Here is a 17,135-nt window from a genome sequence, read left to right as displayed (position 1 = left end):
GGTGGTTGTAGCTCGTATGATTCAGCTATCGATTTCCTCATTTTGCTATTGACCTCTTCAGTGTTGAGGACGACTCCACGGCTCCCCTGTGACTCCCCCCACAAAAGCCGGGCGGTGGAGAAGACCGCAGGGCGCAGGACCTCTAATCACCCACAGCTTTTCATTACGACTCTTTTACAATCAGTTTATTTTAGTCTATCTTTAAGCAGGACTCTGGTTGGTAGCAGGGCTGGAGTGACCGCAGTGTCGCAGTATTATAAGAGATTTTGATATGATTTAATGCAGGGCTGCCTAATCACTGAACTGTGGGCCAGGGTTTACTTGTAGTGACTTTTGATTTGGTCAGGAAACATATTTTAAACCATACATATATATACATATACACATATACACACACACACATATATATATATATACACACATACATATATATACATACATATATTTGTACATATATATATATATATATATATATATATATATATATATATATATATATATATATATATATATAGTTGCTGCCTATAGATGTTATAGTTTTCTTAAAATACATGTTGTACCATGTACCAAATATATCACTTAAAGGTTGTATAATAGTACTGAAGATTCACACTCTTAAAGATTCAAGATATGCGTCATGTGTACGACCCTACAGTAAACTGGCAGTTACACTATACAATGAAATTCTTAGTTTGCTAATCCTGCACTGATACGCAAGCTATTAGAAAACGTTAAAAAAACATAGAAGAACTATACATCTAACATAAATTATAGAATATAAACATACTTTAACCAAAAAGATATTAAGCTAAATATTCCAGTTAAATATAGGCTATGATTAATGAACAGATATGAAATAGACCATAGGAAGCAAGAAATTGCTTAAAACTGGTAGTCTGTTCAGAATAACATGGCAGATTCACATGGCAGTAAAGAAAAACATTATTACAGAACACAGGTTTTATGTGGTGAGATACATTTTAGGTATTTTTTGTAAAATTTAAGGCAGAACTGACCCTGCACTGTTTTTCAGGCTTGATTAAAGTATGACTTTAACAGAGGCAATGAAGAAAAAAAAGCACATGGAAAAAGTGTCTAATCAGACTGGGTAAGTTTTTTTGTTTGAGACAGTGTGTGTGAGTGTGTGAGACAGCTGAGCTGTTTTTGTTTCGGCTGCTGGAGCGTATCTAAACGTCTGCGGATGAGGGAGGGTAGTGTGGGTAAGAACTTAAGCGGAAGTCTGAAACAGATAATGGCACATTTTGACTGTCAGTTTCAGTTTACCGAACTACTTCTTAAAGGCAGCTCTGGAAGCCATGAAAATAATTGGGTGTGTCACCCAAATCAATGAGTGAAACGGATGCCGAGCGAGTCCCGGCGAGGCCCCGCTCACAGAGCTATCCCTAAAACACTTCACGATCAATTACACCGCGAATTAGATACTGGGAGAGGTGAGGAAGTCGATGCTGGAGAGGTCAATACAAAAAGATTGAATTAGCATTCTAATCGAGGACCAATTAAAAACACATGAATATTGTATGGCCAAAGTAAGAGAGACAAAGCCATTAGCATTCAAGCCTCAGTGACTGCTGCTGCTGCTGCAGCCTGTGCTGAGATGACCTGGACTCTTTACAATAACGTCTTTAATGTTTCACTTTACTTAAACCCGGCCTATTTATTATATCAACGTTTTTCCATCTATTATTCATTTTTAACTGTCTCAGAAACTCCCATAATGTGCGTTTAGTTCATAGCAAACATCGTAACTTCATTTAAACTACCAGAATTTAAATTAAATTCTCTGCCCGAGTCTGAACCCAACTTGATTTCCAATTCAAACTTGGGTCTGGTCAGGCTCTAGAAAATGGTCCTAAAATAGGCCTGTTTTTTATGTCAATTTTACATTTCCATAAAGCTATAGTGTGATAATCACATTATAGCAAAGTAGCGATGAAGAAATGCCTCTATGTCCAGCGTAGACTGAGAAAAGCACATCTTCCACCATGTTCTACAGAGGGACTGCAGAGAGCATCCTGAGCACCTGCATTACTGTCTGGTTTAGGAACTGTATATAAACTCACAAAGAGTTATTAGGGAAAAAATTGGCATCAATATAAAATACATCATCAGAAGATTAAAGAAATTGAAAAAAACTAATTACACACAAGCAATGGCCGATTATATTATTTAATCGTAATCTTAAAATGTTAAAGAAATGTGTCATCTTCAAATGTATGTCATTTGTAAATCAGGATTTGTATTACCTTTTTATTAAAATTGACAATTTATCATGTCAAAGTATGTAAAAATGTTTTTTGTGACATCACAGCAACAGTAAAAAAAAGAAAAAGAAAAAGAAAAGAAGTTCTGTTTACACCAGTACTCTTTAGTCTGGTTAAACTGGATTCTATTGATGCGATTTGTTTGGACATGTTTGAATACAGTAATCGCACTTATATCAAGAAGAAGTGGACTTGTGCTGTTTCCAAAAAAACTGCAGTGATGTGATGAGAACGTGATCTTACCTTATTCTGCAGGTTTAGCCAGATAATTACTACAGCTATATAGAAATATTATCTCTGATTTTACTTCATATTAAATATCTGCACTAGTCCAAAGAAAAAAAAAAAAAAAACAGTCCCTTCTTCCTGTATTTACTTTCTTAATCCTGCCCTCAGGCAGATCTGACCAATGAGAGGAGAGAATATTCTCACAAGGTATGATGGAATTTTTTTGGTGTTTTAAAAAAAAACATCAGAATAAATATACTACAGGTGTAGAAACACCCTTATTTAAAATAAATAAAGTGAGGACATGAGATTATTTGATAATATGTGTAAATTATGAAATAAATTCAACGCTGCAAAAAAATCCATTGGCAAAAACTAGACAAAATATATGCAAATTAAGACAAATATATGTATATTAAGCAAAATTATCTGCCAATGGGGTAAGCAAAATTTTCTTAGTAAGATTTCTTACAAAACGCAATGGCAAAGTCTCAAAATGAGTAGTAAAAGTAAAGTAACACCTAAATCAAGCAAACAAAATCACTGTTTTTGGACACAAGAATCAGAATAACTTGATTGCTGCTTGAATGTGCTTATTTTGAGTTCAAATTACTTAAAATAATGTACAAATTCTAAGTAAGAATGATTAAGATAATTATCCCTAAAATAAGCAAAATAATCTAACACTTACACAATGCTTAGTAAGACAAAAAGTCTTATCAAATAAGAAAATAAGATTAATTGCCTTAAATTTAGAAAATTTCACTTGCTAAGATTTAGTTTTTTGCAGTGAAGTGAACACTAATCAAGCAAGAAGTGACAGACAAACAGAAAGACAAAGAGAAGAAGATAAAAGTTGAACATTTTTTTTTCTTTTTATTCACACCCATTTCTAGTCCACTATGTTAGAATGGCACATCAGCGTCACTCCCCTATGTTCCTATGGTTGTTCGTTTGTACTTCTGTACACACTATAAAAAAAAGTCTATACATAATGCTTTAGAAATCAAGTGGGGGTACAGAGCAGTATCCCCCCACACGAGAGAGAGCTCTCTCAGCCACCAATTCACTACTGACCACCGGCCATCACTTTATCCTTCCGTTTTCTCGTCTTTTTTTTGTTAGTTATTTTTTCTTATTTTTTTAGAAAAAAAGGTACACAAGGCATTTTTTTTCTACATAGTTGAGAAAGAGGCATTAAAAGGACATAGTTTGATGTCTGTAAAGCACTTACAACTCGGACAGAACCAAAAAAAAGAGAAATACAGATTATGGTTCAAAGAAAAAAAATTCCGTTTGGACACGAGAAACAACACAATGCCACATTAAAGTACCATTGAAACAAAATGTGAAATTCTTCAATTTAGCATTTCATAGAAACAAAATTGCAAACTTTTTAAGTAAACAAATAGAATATATACACTGAGGTAAAAACACATTGGTCTTCAGAGGAGGTATATTTTTTTTCTCTGGATTTCTTTTTTTTCTGACCTTTTTAAAACTTATTAATTAAACATTTCATATTTTTTTTCTTACTTTTAATCATTTCTTTAAAAAGCAAATGATGCAAACATTAGAAATCAGTCTCATGCAGTGCATCATTCTAAGTGGAATATAAAAAAAAACATGAATAAACAAAAATAACAACAACAACAACAACAACGTAGAATATAGTCAAACTTAGGCACCAAATAAAACTTGATAAAGCTTTCTTCTACCTTTCCACAACGTACCCACAATCAGCAGTCTCTCTCTCTCTCTTACAAACACACACATACATACACACACACACAATCTCTCTCTCTCACACACACACACACAGAATCTCTCACACACACGTTGACCGAGTGAAAAGCACCTTGGTTTGCTTCCCAGTCCTTCTCTTCAGTGACCCAGACTCCTGCTTCCGAACTCCTCGCCGTGTTTTTTTTTTTTCTTCCGTCTGTTTTCTCTGAGATCCGTATCTGGTCATGTTTTGCTTCTTTTTTTTTTGGTGCTACCGGGTCACCGTCTCTCCAGGGTCTTCCTCACAGTGTCCGGATGTTGGCATAGATACGTGATAATTGAACTGCAATAAATAACTTGGCGGTTGCCAGCGGAAAGCCTGAGGACTGTGTCGCCATACAAATTTGCATAACTAAGTGTAAAGACCCGTGTGTTTTTTCTGTTGATGCACTTGACTGGCGTACGTATGCATGACCTTTATTGAAATCACACTGTGAGTTGTGCTGTAATTAGCGGCGCACTGCGGGAATGTTGAGCAGGTTTACATTCACGTCGTCCCGGTTCAGGCAAGACGTCTGCGTCTCCTCAATTAGACCGCACACACACACAATAGCCACGGACTGGGCTTTTGCTTTTTTTTGTGTGTGTGTGCGAACGTTCTGGAACAGAAACAAGGACATAAAAGCACACAGAGCAGTTCGTTATTTTTTTTCCGTCGATGTTTTAACAAAGCCGAGGGCTTGCTGGAGTCTGGGTCACATGGTTAAGGGGACTTGAAATGACCTCTCCGTCACCTGCACTGGCTACTGAACAACACGGCCGCGGTCTATCGGAACCTACCAACATAATCTAATAATCTGATAATACAATCTCCCGGTATGAATGTATTCTCGCCCATGTCCACGGGTGCAGATGAGTTAGGAGGAGGCACAGAAGTCGGTGACATCGAGAGGAAAATTGGCAACATAGGGAAGAAGGGGAGGGGCGAGACTGAGAGAACCAGACCAGGAAAGGGACGTCTCGAAGGTACGCCGTTCCCTTCCTTACATCCGACCAAATCCTCAGTTTCGCCCTGCTTGCATGGAACCAGAGGTGCAGCGGTATGGTTTTTTTCTGTTAAGTCATAGCTGGTGCGGTTTTTCGGCCGCCGAGGCCGAGAGTATACCTGCATGTCACTGTGAGGAATACCTGGATATGCATGTTTTGCGGCTAAGTAGGTCACCACTGAATTTTGGAACGAAAAAAAGAAAAAGGCTGCTGGTGATTTAAGACAGAAATGTGTCAGACAAAGATGAACGTTGGCCCAGTAACAGCTGCAGTGGCATGAGAGCGGAGACGGAAAAGTTGTCGTAGAAAAAATAGTTTGTCCCAGAAAGTACGATTTAAGCTCCCATTCCCCATTCTCTCCAAGGTACTCTTGTCTTCTTTTCCTCTTTTCCTTTTTTTATTATTATTTTTTTTGTTTCCTATCCACTTTAGCTCGTCATACTCTCTAGTGGTGATGCGCACTGCCTGGCACCAGAATTGGGTTAACTTTCACCTTTATAATGTCCAGGTTCTTTTGACCAACTGTACATGGCGTAGGGCCACAAGGCTAACAGACAAGTTACATACATACATACATACATATGCATATACACAGTCATATCAGAATGTTTTGAGCATCGTCTTGTAGTTTCTACACTAATTGTCCACTTTTTATCAGCTCCACTGAGGATATAAGAGCTTTTTGTCGTTCTAGAATTACAGACAGTAGTATTATACTTCTTTCACCCTGTTCTTTAATGGCCAGGACCACACAGGACCAATAAAGACAATGACAGTGTTTAAGAACACCAGCAGCACTGCTGAGTCTGATCCACTCGTACCAGCACAACACACCCATTAAAAATATCTGTGTGGTCCTAACCATTAAAGAACAAGGAGACAGGAAAAAAGATAATTAATAGATAATTAATAAAGTATGCAGAGAAACACAGGACTACAGTCTCTAATTATAGGACTACAAAAAAATGCTCCTACATTCTCAGTGTAGCTGACAAAACAGTCAACTCATGTAAAAACATGAAGGTGGCCATAATATTCTCATATGCTGCCTGTGTATAAATATACGCAGATATCTATTTACAATGTACATATTTATACATACTCATTTGTACATTTTCTCGAGTAGCACGTAACAGAAATCATGTGCGACAAAACAGAAGTAGACAATAAAGATCACTGCACTGGAGCAACAACAGAAGGTTAGCTGTGCCTTCTGGCCTGAAACAGAATAATAAAAGTAATAATAATAATAATAATAATAATAATAATAATAATAATAATAACAATAATCATTCATTGCGTGCGTCAGTGACTGACCCAACAGCACTGATTCATAAGACCTGGAATGGGGATCATACACGTGATCCATGTCTTTAGCTCGGTTGGTGTAGAAAAACACTCCACATGGGCTCCACTATAAGTAAACCTATCTTACACTCATCAAAATAAAAGTGCTTAAAATGGGGTTTTGAGAAATGCTATAGAACAACCACTCTACTTTTTTTTATTTTATAGAACCAAGAACCATTATTGAGCTCATTCATCAAATACTTTCTAATAAAGTTGGTCAGATTCTTGTTGTTTATAATCTGCAGAATTGTATGATTCTTTGTAAACTGAAAAAAACCTTAAGACCTAAGGCAATTTAACACCTGAAAATCCAGACCACAACAAGATTTACATCTTTGTTACATTTACAGTTCTGGATTTATTTATTGGTATATGATTAAGTAAAATGATCACTGTTCTTTTCTATATAATCACAGTTTTCATGCATCTTGGCATGCTCTCCTCCACCAGTCTTACACACTGCTTTTGGATAACTTTATGCCTTTACTCCTGGTGCAAAAATTCAAGCAGTTCAGCTTAGTTTGATGGCTTGTGATCATCCATCTTCCTCTTGATTATACTCCAGTGGTTTTCAATTTGGTAAAATCAAAGAAACTCGTCATTTTAAGTGGTCTCTTCTTTTTTTCTTGAGCTGTATATTTGGTCCAGTTAGTTTGGATTTTGCAAGTTGTTTTGCCAGGTGCCTTTTAGTTTTTTTTATAGTTGCACAAGCTATTGCATTGGATTCGAATTTTATCAGAACATCGGTAATTAATCCTCCGCTATTGTTAATTATTAATTTGGATTGCGAGTTACCCAACACACTCATCACTAGTCATGAGTAATGCTCCCAACACTACGAGGAGGAAGATGACACATCAACTAACAGTCACCTATACTGACCACACCAGGAGTGATGAGGGGAGAGAGCACCTTCCCTCACCATCTACTATCCTAGAAAGAGCAATTGTGCCAATTGTGCTCTCTCTGACACTGGCTGCTGATGGCGAAGCAGCATGAATTAAAACGGCTATCTGCTGGACCACTTAGAGCCTCATCTATAGTTAAATTGAATTCCAACTTTGGTCAGACCAAATTTGGGAACCAAAAGAGTATAAATATCTGCCCAAAGAACAGTTTCTTATGGTTGAATTGGTGAATATCATACTCTTAGCAAAAACTGGGTACACTGGTTCTTAAGAACTTAAGAAAAATATGGTTCTTCTACAGCATCTCTCACACCAGAACCATTTGGAGCACCTTCATTTGTAAGAGTGTAAGGCAGAGCAGAGTAACAGACAAAACACCACCAGGTACGGCACCTGACGAAAGCTTCCAAGCTTAATTATGAGCAGAATCTGAATTTGACACATGAAAAGAAAGATGAAAGGTTAGCCTGTGCAGGTCGAGAAGGACCATGGAATGAAGAAGAGTGTTCAGGAATGGGGTTTCACTCTGTAAGCACACTGCAGTTCATCAAATGCTTGTTTTGAAGCCTGATAACGGAACAAGCTGAGCACACATAGACAGAGGTCTCGCAGGTTGTTTTAGGATACAATCCATCAATCCATGAGTATGTGAGCACTGGAAAGATGCGAGACAGATTAACACCCTATTGCCACACCAATAAACATGAACACGTTTTCGTTGTTATTGCTGAATTAATAACCGTGCTTCTTTTCTTCTTTCGTTGTTTAGCTTAATGTTTGGTTGAAGGTTTGAAGGGCTTGTGCATTATTACATGACATATTAGGAAATCTACCTACAGTCAACATGCATGCTTATGCAGAAGCCATCTTGGTCAGTGGACTTTCTTTACTTACGATTCACCATAAACTGCCAAACCAAACCGAACTGAACCAAACTAAAAGAAAATTGAGTTTAGACTAATTAATAAAACAAATTGATGAGGTTAATCTTGTCTTGTCCTGTCTAATACCATCCTTTAACCAGCACTGTATCTTCAGTAACTAAAAAAGGCTGGTATTCCACAGTCAATTCTCTCATTAAGTCAATAATTTCATCCCAATATGCACATGTTTGCATTAAGCAATATTCATGAATTTCATGCTTCAGGTTTGCGTCTCAGAGTGCAGGCTCATTTGTGTGGCAATAAAGTATTCCTTCCACAGAAATAGAAAAGAAATGCTAGATCTGGTGCTACATTTCAGTCCTTCCCTGTAAATATCAATCACCAATTTTTTTTTTTTTTTTTTTTACAAATCGACCCCAATTCTATTGGTCCCTTAAGGCTTGCTTGCTCATTGGAGGTTTGGAGCAGTCAACAGGATTTGTGTGTGTGTGTTTTTTTTTTCCTTTTTACATTCTACACAACAAGTTGCCATAAAATGTTGGAAGATCTATGGCTTAGTAATGTAACCTGTTTGCTATATATATATATATATATTTCAAAGAATCAAAAAGAATGTACCCCACCATCTTTGCTGAAACACTGAAAACAAACAAAAGACGGACGTAAGACAAAAGAGAAATACATGAAAACACGAGAAATACATTTCTTTACAGGGCAACTTGAGTAATGCTGATGTGTTCGACTCCAAACATCCGAATGAGCGCACCAGAGCGCTCATTTTTGTATAGTTTTCATAGTTTTTTTTTTTTTTTTTTTAAGTCTTCCGCATAAAGCGACAGTTTGTTGTGAGAGTCTGTGAGAGTAGCTTGGTTTACTCATCCTGTAGTAACTGTCCATCATAATACGCTTAACAAACTGTTTCAGGTGGGAACAGAACAGTCTGCGTTTTGAGGGGGTGGTGAGGGAATGAGCCGGCGTGGCCAGGTCAGGTCCTGCAGCAGCATCCTCTTTTAGAAAAATCGTAAGGGGAAAAAAAAGAAAAAGAAAACTGTACGACTGCTCTGTAGAGGACGGGCAGGCGGATGACGTGGCGCTCGGCCAATCCCCAATGTGCATTCACCACGCCCGTAAGAGACAAGGGTCGGTGGTCTACATTACTGAGGATGACCTGAAAAGTACGTCCCTCAATGCTGCATCGTAGAATTAGACTATGATGATGATGACAACAATGACAACAATTATGATGATGATCATGATGTTGGTGATGTACTGTATTAATGGAAGAAAAATGGCACCAGCAAGTTGTTTTGTGTGCGACGGCCCCCGCCGGCGTCCGCTACGTGTGCATAAGAGAGGCAGAAACTCTGTGGCGGACCCTTCTCTGTCCTTCTGCGAGCGTCGTCCTTACATTACAACGTTTCAACGGACAGCCAAGTGAAGGGACCGATCCACATGATGAGGGATGGTCGGTTTAAAGCAGTGGCACTTTCCGGTAACACCTGGCTTGGAGGGCGTGGTTGTCATCGAAGCTGTTGAACTGTTGTAGTAGTAGCAGAACGTTTTACGATAGAAAATAGATAGGATTTATCTATATTGCATATGTCGCAGCATGTTTGCCAAGACTGAATGAGGTCATGTCCAGTTTGTTGGCCGAAAAAACGAAACAAAAAAAAAACCCTTAATAAAAACTTAATAAAAACTTAATTATAAAAAATAAACAGTGACTAGGAGAGGAGGAGAAAACACAAAAGGTGCAAACTGAAAGAAATACAATATACATATATAACATCTACCTGACCACTGAATGACCAAAGTCAGGAGGAGAAGGTAGTGGAGGAGGAGGAGGAGGAAATCACTCCATCTCTCAGCGGATCCTCAGTGAACCCAGCCCTGACCGGCAGCAGAAGCCACAGCCGAAAACACTGGCATGAATATTTAATTCACGACGGTGCCTCCGCGAGTTATGACCTGCACAAAAGTCCTAAATCACTGTCTAACAGCGTCTGCCGCTTCTCTCAATATATAAAACATCTCAGCCAGTTCCGGGACAGATGAGGAGAAAGGCAAAAGAGATCCAACCGAAAACGGGCGCGGGTTTACCGCGGCATGCTCGTCTAGACGTGAGGCTCCAAAAAAAAAGAAGAGTCCTTCAGTTTCTTCAGTCTCACAAGTCCAGAGTGAGGTTTCAGCGGCAAGCTCAGTCTCAGTCAAAGCCAGAGTTTAAAAAGAAAAAAAGAAAAAAAAAGTCCAAACAAACCTTCATTCATAGTGCTCAAAGTCCTCTCTCTACGTCTCCAACTCCATCTTGGAGGACATAGAGTTGTAATGCAATAACCACGGATTATAATAACAACAATACCGATGACCTTTATAATAAAGATATTTAAAAAAGAAAAAAAATAGAAAAAGGACAAAAAAAAAAAAAAAAAAAAAAAAAAAAATCAATAAGACGCTAAGGTGAGTGCCTCCTCCGGCTCTCCGGCCTACATTTTAATGCCCTCCTGCTGGCTGAGCTGGGACAGGGTCTTCTTGATCCGCAGGGCGGTGAGGCGGGCCGCCCCGTTAGCGTACCAGCACTCCCTCATGATCTTAGCCATCACCCGCAGAGCCTGAACAGAAACAAGCAAGACAAACACGAACACGTCAGCATCAGCAGAGAGAGACACTACACACTGTAAAATTAAAAAAAACCTGTATATGAGTGATAAAGTGATTCACTTTAGTCTGCTGTTGAGGCTGAAGCTTATCATCATAATGATCTTATTAACTAGGGCATTTACTTGGGGTTGGCAATATGACCCTAAATTCCATGGCCCTGATATTATAATATTCTAGTTCATTTTTGAGATAACAATATATATTATTGTGTTACAAATATATACTATATATAGTAAATATTAATATACATAAATAGACTAAATAAACATTTAATACAAGCAGAAAATCTCTGTCTATTTTGTAAAGAACAGTGATTTTATAAAAAATAATAATACTGCAAGAAAATAACTTCCAAGCTTTCCAGCTTTTCTATTGGTTCATTAATCATGAAATTCTGACACAAAATACTGCCACAACAAATAACTGACAAATTGAAAAAAACATTATGTCAAAAAAAGGAAAATCACAATACTGAATAAACAAGCTAACAGCAACGATGTACACAATTCTCCAAATTTACTGATCTAAACCACTAAGAAGCCGTGCATTCAGAGTATCAATCCCTCTAGTTTACAGTTTTAATAAGAAATTATTCTCTGAAACAGAACAATGACATAAATAAACCAAGCAGCAGCTATAAAAATCTTCAAAAGCTTCAAACATCAACATCTCTGATCTCCACTATTAGGAAAAAAACAAAGAAATCTGAAACTATTGGACCAGTGCCAAGAGCGTAACATGCCAGAAGCTCAGTACTGTCAGGATATCAGCGCCTGGAGTTCACTGAACATCACTGGAACTTTGATCACCTCGGTTCTTTTGACAAATGAGACAAAAATAGAGCATTCTGACAACACAAACCAAAGAGAAGAGTCATACAGAAAGAAATCAAGTCTGTTTTTAGGAAGCGTATGATGGTGCATGAGTGATTTATTTTCATTGATCTATTTATTTATTTTTGGAACTGATTTTCTTTCTATTGTAAAGGAAAAATCAAAGCTGCCTCTGCCAGGGGACAATACAGTAAGGCCAAAGCTGGATCTTCAAGAAGAGCAATGATCCAAAGCCTAACTCTGAATAAATCCACACAAGAAAAAGGTTCAGTGACCACTGAATTAAGCTTTAGCAGAAGCCGCTGCAGCAGTCCTGTGAGTTGGACTCCACTGAAAACCTGCAGAGGGAGCTGAGGAATACATAAGCTAGACCAGGATGTGTAACGGATTTGTTGAGATTTTGTATGGAGGGATGGTCTCAGCTTATTTTCTTTCACTGTTTTCTTACATCTAATCCTGCATTCTGTGAGAATACGTATAGAGTGCTGTTGTTCTGATAAGAGGAAGAGTACACAGAGTACTGAGCAATAATGCAGAAGGAGCTACTGGAGCTGTTACAGAAGAACAGCAGCTTTTATTAAACACACCGATAAAATATATAGACAGACAGATGGAGAAGAAGACAGATATATATATATATGCAGAAATGGACAGATAGATATATAGATAAACAGATAGACTGATGGACAGATCAATATATGGGCAGACAGACAGACAGATAGATGAAACGTAGAGGGACAGACAGATGATTCAATAGATAGATGAACAGATTTACAGATAGATATATAGATAAACAGATGGACGATGGACAGATCAATATATGGGCAGTTAGACAGACAGACAGACAGACAGACAGACAGACAGACAGATAGATAGATAGATGAAACGTAGAGGCACAGACAGATGATTCAATAGATACACAAACAGATTTACAGATAGACAGAGAGGTGCAGTTAGACTGAAGGAATATTGGAGAGATACAAGGACTGACGAAGAGATGAACAGATTGAAAACTAGATGGACACAAAGGTGGACAGAGGAAGACAGACATAATTAATCCACCTCACAAATGCTAAAACTAGAAAATAATAAAATAAAGAAGCATGTATTGGTTTTGAACAAAAGGCTGGCTGAAATATGCAGATGACTGATAAGTCCCTACAATAACAAAATTATAATATCTTGCCCGAGGAAATAAATGTTCTTTTTCCCCAAATAAAACAAACAAATGAATCCAAAAGCCAAATACTTACTATTTATACATTTTAATAAACTACATGTCCAAATGTCTGGGAACATCCCTTTTAAATAATTCATTAGCACTATTGCTGGCACAGGTTGTCTAGTCCCTGTAGAGGAAATAGGATTAAATAGAATGAAGCCGATAAATATGAACCTATTGGCAGGATAGAGGGGTATAAAGCCCCCCAGCATTGAGCTGTGGAGCAGTGACACTGTGTTCTCTGGAATGATAGATCTCCATCTAGTCATTTTGGGACGGGTTGGGGAGTCGGGGGTGAGGTGGTGAGCATTCAACATTTTTTTGCACTTTTAACACAACAAATCTACATTATGTCAGTATCTAAAGCCAATTATTGGGTAGTCTCTCCCCCCAAAAAATGGGTAGATCTGAAAAGAGAGTGTGGTTTAAACAGTTTCACACTCTAAATGTGTCCTCTCTCACATGGAAACACAAAAAGCAAGAAACGCCTGTCCACACTACAAAAACCCAGGTTAAATTGAGAGTGAGCTCCTCTGAGAGGTCATTAAAGTCAGGTATCTGATAATGAGCGCTGGTGAAGCCGGAGGTGCTACTAGATCTGTAGCTGAAATCTCAGTTCGGTCAGAATGCTGGAAAATTCAGCTAAGCCCCGGCTCAGCGAGTCAGAGAGTCAGGCATAGGCAAGGGAGGCTGAGTTTACAACCTGAGCCGTAAAACACAAGCAGAATACCGATGCACCATCTGTTTACATTACTCCACTAAACAGTGCACGCATTCCCTGCACGAGGGGCACGAGAGTCACACCCCGGGAACGCTGCAGTCTATCCCTGAGCTTTACAATAAACCCATATCTCACAGCTTAAGAGTGTAAGATATTACGCTACCTCATTCTGCCTCAAAGTACCTCAAATTAACTTATTCTGCTTTACTGTCTCTCACTCTACATCAGGGATGGGCAACTTCCATGATGGAGAGGGCCACATTTTTTTCAGCATGACCATTGGAGGGCCACATAACCTCTCACTTCAAATAATTGAATATGAAAAACGCTACAAATGATTTTCAATAAGAACAAATTTTATATGAATTTATATCTGTATGTTTACAGCACCAACATTTATCAACAACTATTTTCTGCATATTAATGCATTTTAATACGGCAAAAGACAAACCGTTTGCTTAAAAAAAGTGCAAAAAGGAAGTCCTTCATATCAAAGAACAAAAAGTTTGCTTAAAAAACTGATTGCAAATACAGTAGTTCCTCTGTGTAAAATAAGTTCATTATAACAAGTCCTTCATAAGCAACAAGGACAAAACATTTGCTTATAAAAGTGCAAAAGGCATTTGAACTCATTTATAACAAAGAACAAAAAAGATTTAAAAACTGATTGCAAATAGCTCATTCAATAATAGCAGAAAACTAGACCACAGAGGCCCAACATTTATTGAAGCTAATGAGAGAGCTGTGGTTTGGCCTGCTGGCTCACAATGGACTGGATGTCAATGTCAATTTTCGTGGTTGTTTGGCAGCGCCCTCTAGCGGTCAAAAGTAGAATTACGTTTTATTTTATTTTATTTTTTTAATTATGAAATTATGAAATTATTTTTGATCTATTCGCGGGCGCACTGAGTGATGACGAGGGCCGTGTGCGGCCCCCGGGCCGCCAGTTGCCCATCCCTGCTCTACATTATTCTGCTTTGTTTTACCCCCTACTGCCTCAAAGTACCTTGAACTACCTTATTCTGCTTCAGTCACTCACTACATTATTCTGCCTTGTTTTACATCATTCTGCCTCAAAGTACCTCAAACTACCTTATTCTGCTTCATTGAAACTCACTCTACATGATTCTGCCTTGTTTTACCTCATTCTGCCTCAAAGTACCTTCAACCATCTTATTCTGTTTCACTGTAACTGACTACATTATTCTGCCTTGCTTTACACCTCATTCTGCCTCACTGTACCCAACACTTTACATCATTTTACCTCGCTTTACTTCACAATACCACACTGTAACCTGAATCTGCCTCACTCTACCTTGCTCTAATTCATTCTACCTCACTTTACTTCCTTAATATGCTTAACTCTACCTCATTCTGCCTCACTGTACAACACACTACCTTACCTCCCTTTACATCAGTTTGTCTTTCTCTAATTCATTCTGCCTCGTTTTACCTTACTCTACCTGAATCTGCCTCACTCCACTTCATTGTATCTCATTTTACTTTTACACTATCTTACTCTGCTTAACTCTACCTCATTCTGCCTCACTGGACCTCACACTGCCTAACATTACATCATTTTGTCTTTCTCTAATTCATACTACCTCACTCACTGTACCTTTCGCTAACCCATTCTGCTTTGCTCTATGTCCTTATGCCTCACTTTCCCTCACAATACCTTACTCTAACTGAATCTGCCTCACTTTACCTCATTTTACTTCACACGATCTTAGTCTGCTTAATTCTACCTCATTCTGCCTCACTGTACCTCACACTACTTCACTTTTCATCATTTTGCTTTTCTCTAACTCATTCTGCCTCGCTTTACCGCACAATACCTTGCTTTACCTAAATATGTCTCACTTCACCTCACTCTGACTCATTCTACCTCAACTTACTTCACACTACCTTAATCTGCCTAAGTCTACCTCACCTCACTCTACCTCTCTCTGCCTCCAGAGCATCACATGACGGTGTGCAGTGTGAAGAGCAGTTTGTGTTTGCTGTTATTCCCAAGATTTTTTCCTGGAAGACGTCACAAATCACGATAGCAATAAAAATTTGATTTATTTACAACCCCAGCAGAAACCAGCACAAAGTCTGTTTGAGGCTGCGAGTGCACCTCCTGATAAACAAATGGCAGCCGTTTTGCTTTAGCAGAGCCAGATTAGATTACGGAATTACATTATCGAGCATGAAGCCTGATCTAATTGTGTCACTTCCCGCGTAATAAAAAGGACACCAATAAAGGCGGAGCGGAGAGCACGCCTGCTGCTAGCTTGATAGATGATGGGCAGCGGTGGAGGAAGGAAACCTGAGAGAGCTGAAAAAACCGGGAGCGCATACACTTTCTCGCATGGCGCTCTCGCGGGGACTGCGGTCTGGCTCAAACGAAAGAGCAGCTCATATATAATGACAGCGCAGAACACACATGTGGGAATTTCTATTGGATCAGAATAGAGATCGGATATTCCACAATGCGGCGTCTCCTGGGAGGGGCAGCTCCTGCGCCTGGAGCGAGGATGTGGTGATTTCAGTGAAAGACCTTGGACAAGGGCTATATGACCAATTGTTAGCGAACTTGTTTCAAACGTTATTATGATATGAGCTTCAGTAATAAGTATATTGTTAAAGGTGGCAGCGACAGAATGGATCTAATTACATCATATACACACAAAATAATTCAAAAGCTAAAAAAAAAAAGCTCAAAAAGTTACACTATACATGGACAAAAGTACCAGCACATCTGCATTGTTACTCTAGAGATCAAGGCTATTTTAATAAAAAGGATTTTATCCTCCTGGGAGTAACAGACTCTATTGTCCAGGGAAGGCTTTTTACTAGACTTTGGATCATTGTTAGAGGATATGATTGCAGGATGTTGGATGATCAACAACCCAGCTCATCCCGAGCTCGCCAACTCATCTCAAAAGTATTGCTCCACTGTTACACAGCTCAATGCTAAGGGTTTTATACCCCTCTAGCATTTGGAATTTAGCATGCTGCCAAAAGTTTTAATTTATTTGCTGCAGAGAGTCCTATCTTCTTGGCAATACTTTGCACATTGATTAGATACAATAAGTTCCACCCATTTCCACAGAAAAGTGCAGGTCTGACTTTGCTAACTACAAATGGCCTTTTTACGCCAATATTAGACTTACTGAAAATACTTAGCCCTTTCTGGAGGGGATTAGTTTCTCGGGGGGTGTCTGTAAAAAAATTTCACACTTCTACTCAATGATAAAACTCTTGTATCCAGACTACAATTGAAAAAACA

At 38.5% G+C, this 17,135-nt stretch overlaps 1 protein-coding gene across 1 annotated transcript in view; it reads right to left on the bottom strand.

The window, feature by feature from the left end:
* Positions 1-3,362: 3,362 nt before the first annotated feature.
* Positions 3,363-17,135, bottom strand: part of tgfbr1b (transforming growth factor, beta receptor 1 b) — an 88,938-nt gene continuing 75,165 nt past the window's right edge. The window contains exon 9 of the mRNA XM_007233388.4: positions 3,363-11,033. Coding sequence (XP_007233450.3) covers positions 10,908-11,033 — 126 coding nt within the window. The 3' untranslated portion in view covers positions 3,363-10,907. The remainder of the gene's footprint in view (positions 11,034-17,135) is intronic.

The sequence above is a fragment of the Astyanax mexicanus genome, chromosome 6 (assembly GCF_023375975.1).
Source record: "Astyanax mexicanus isolate ESR-SI-001 chromosome 6, AstMex3_surface, whole genome shotgun sequence".
Classification (NCBI taxonomy): Eukaryota; Metazoa; Chordata; class Actinopteri; order Characiformes; family Acestrorhamphidae; genus Astyanax; species Astyanax mexicanus.
This window is presented reverse-complemented; position numbering and strand designations above follow the sequence as displayed.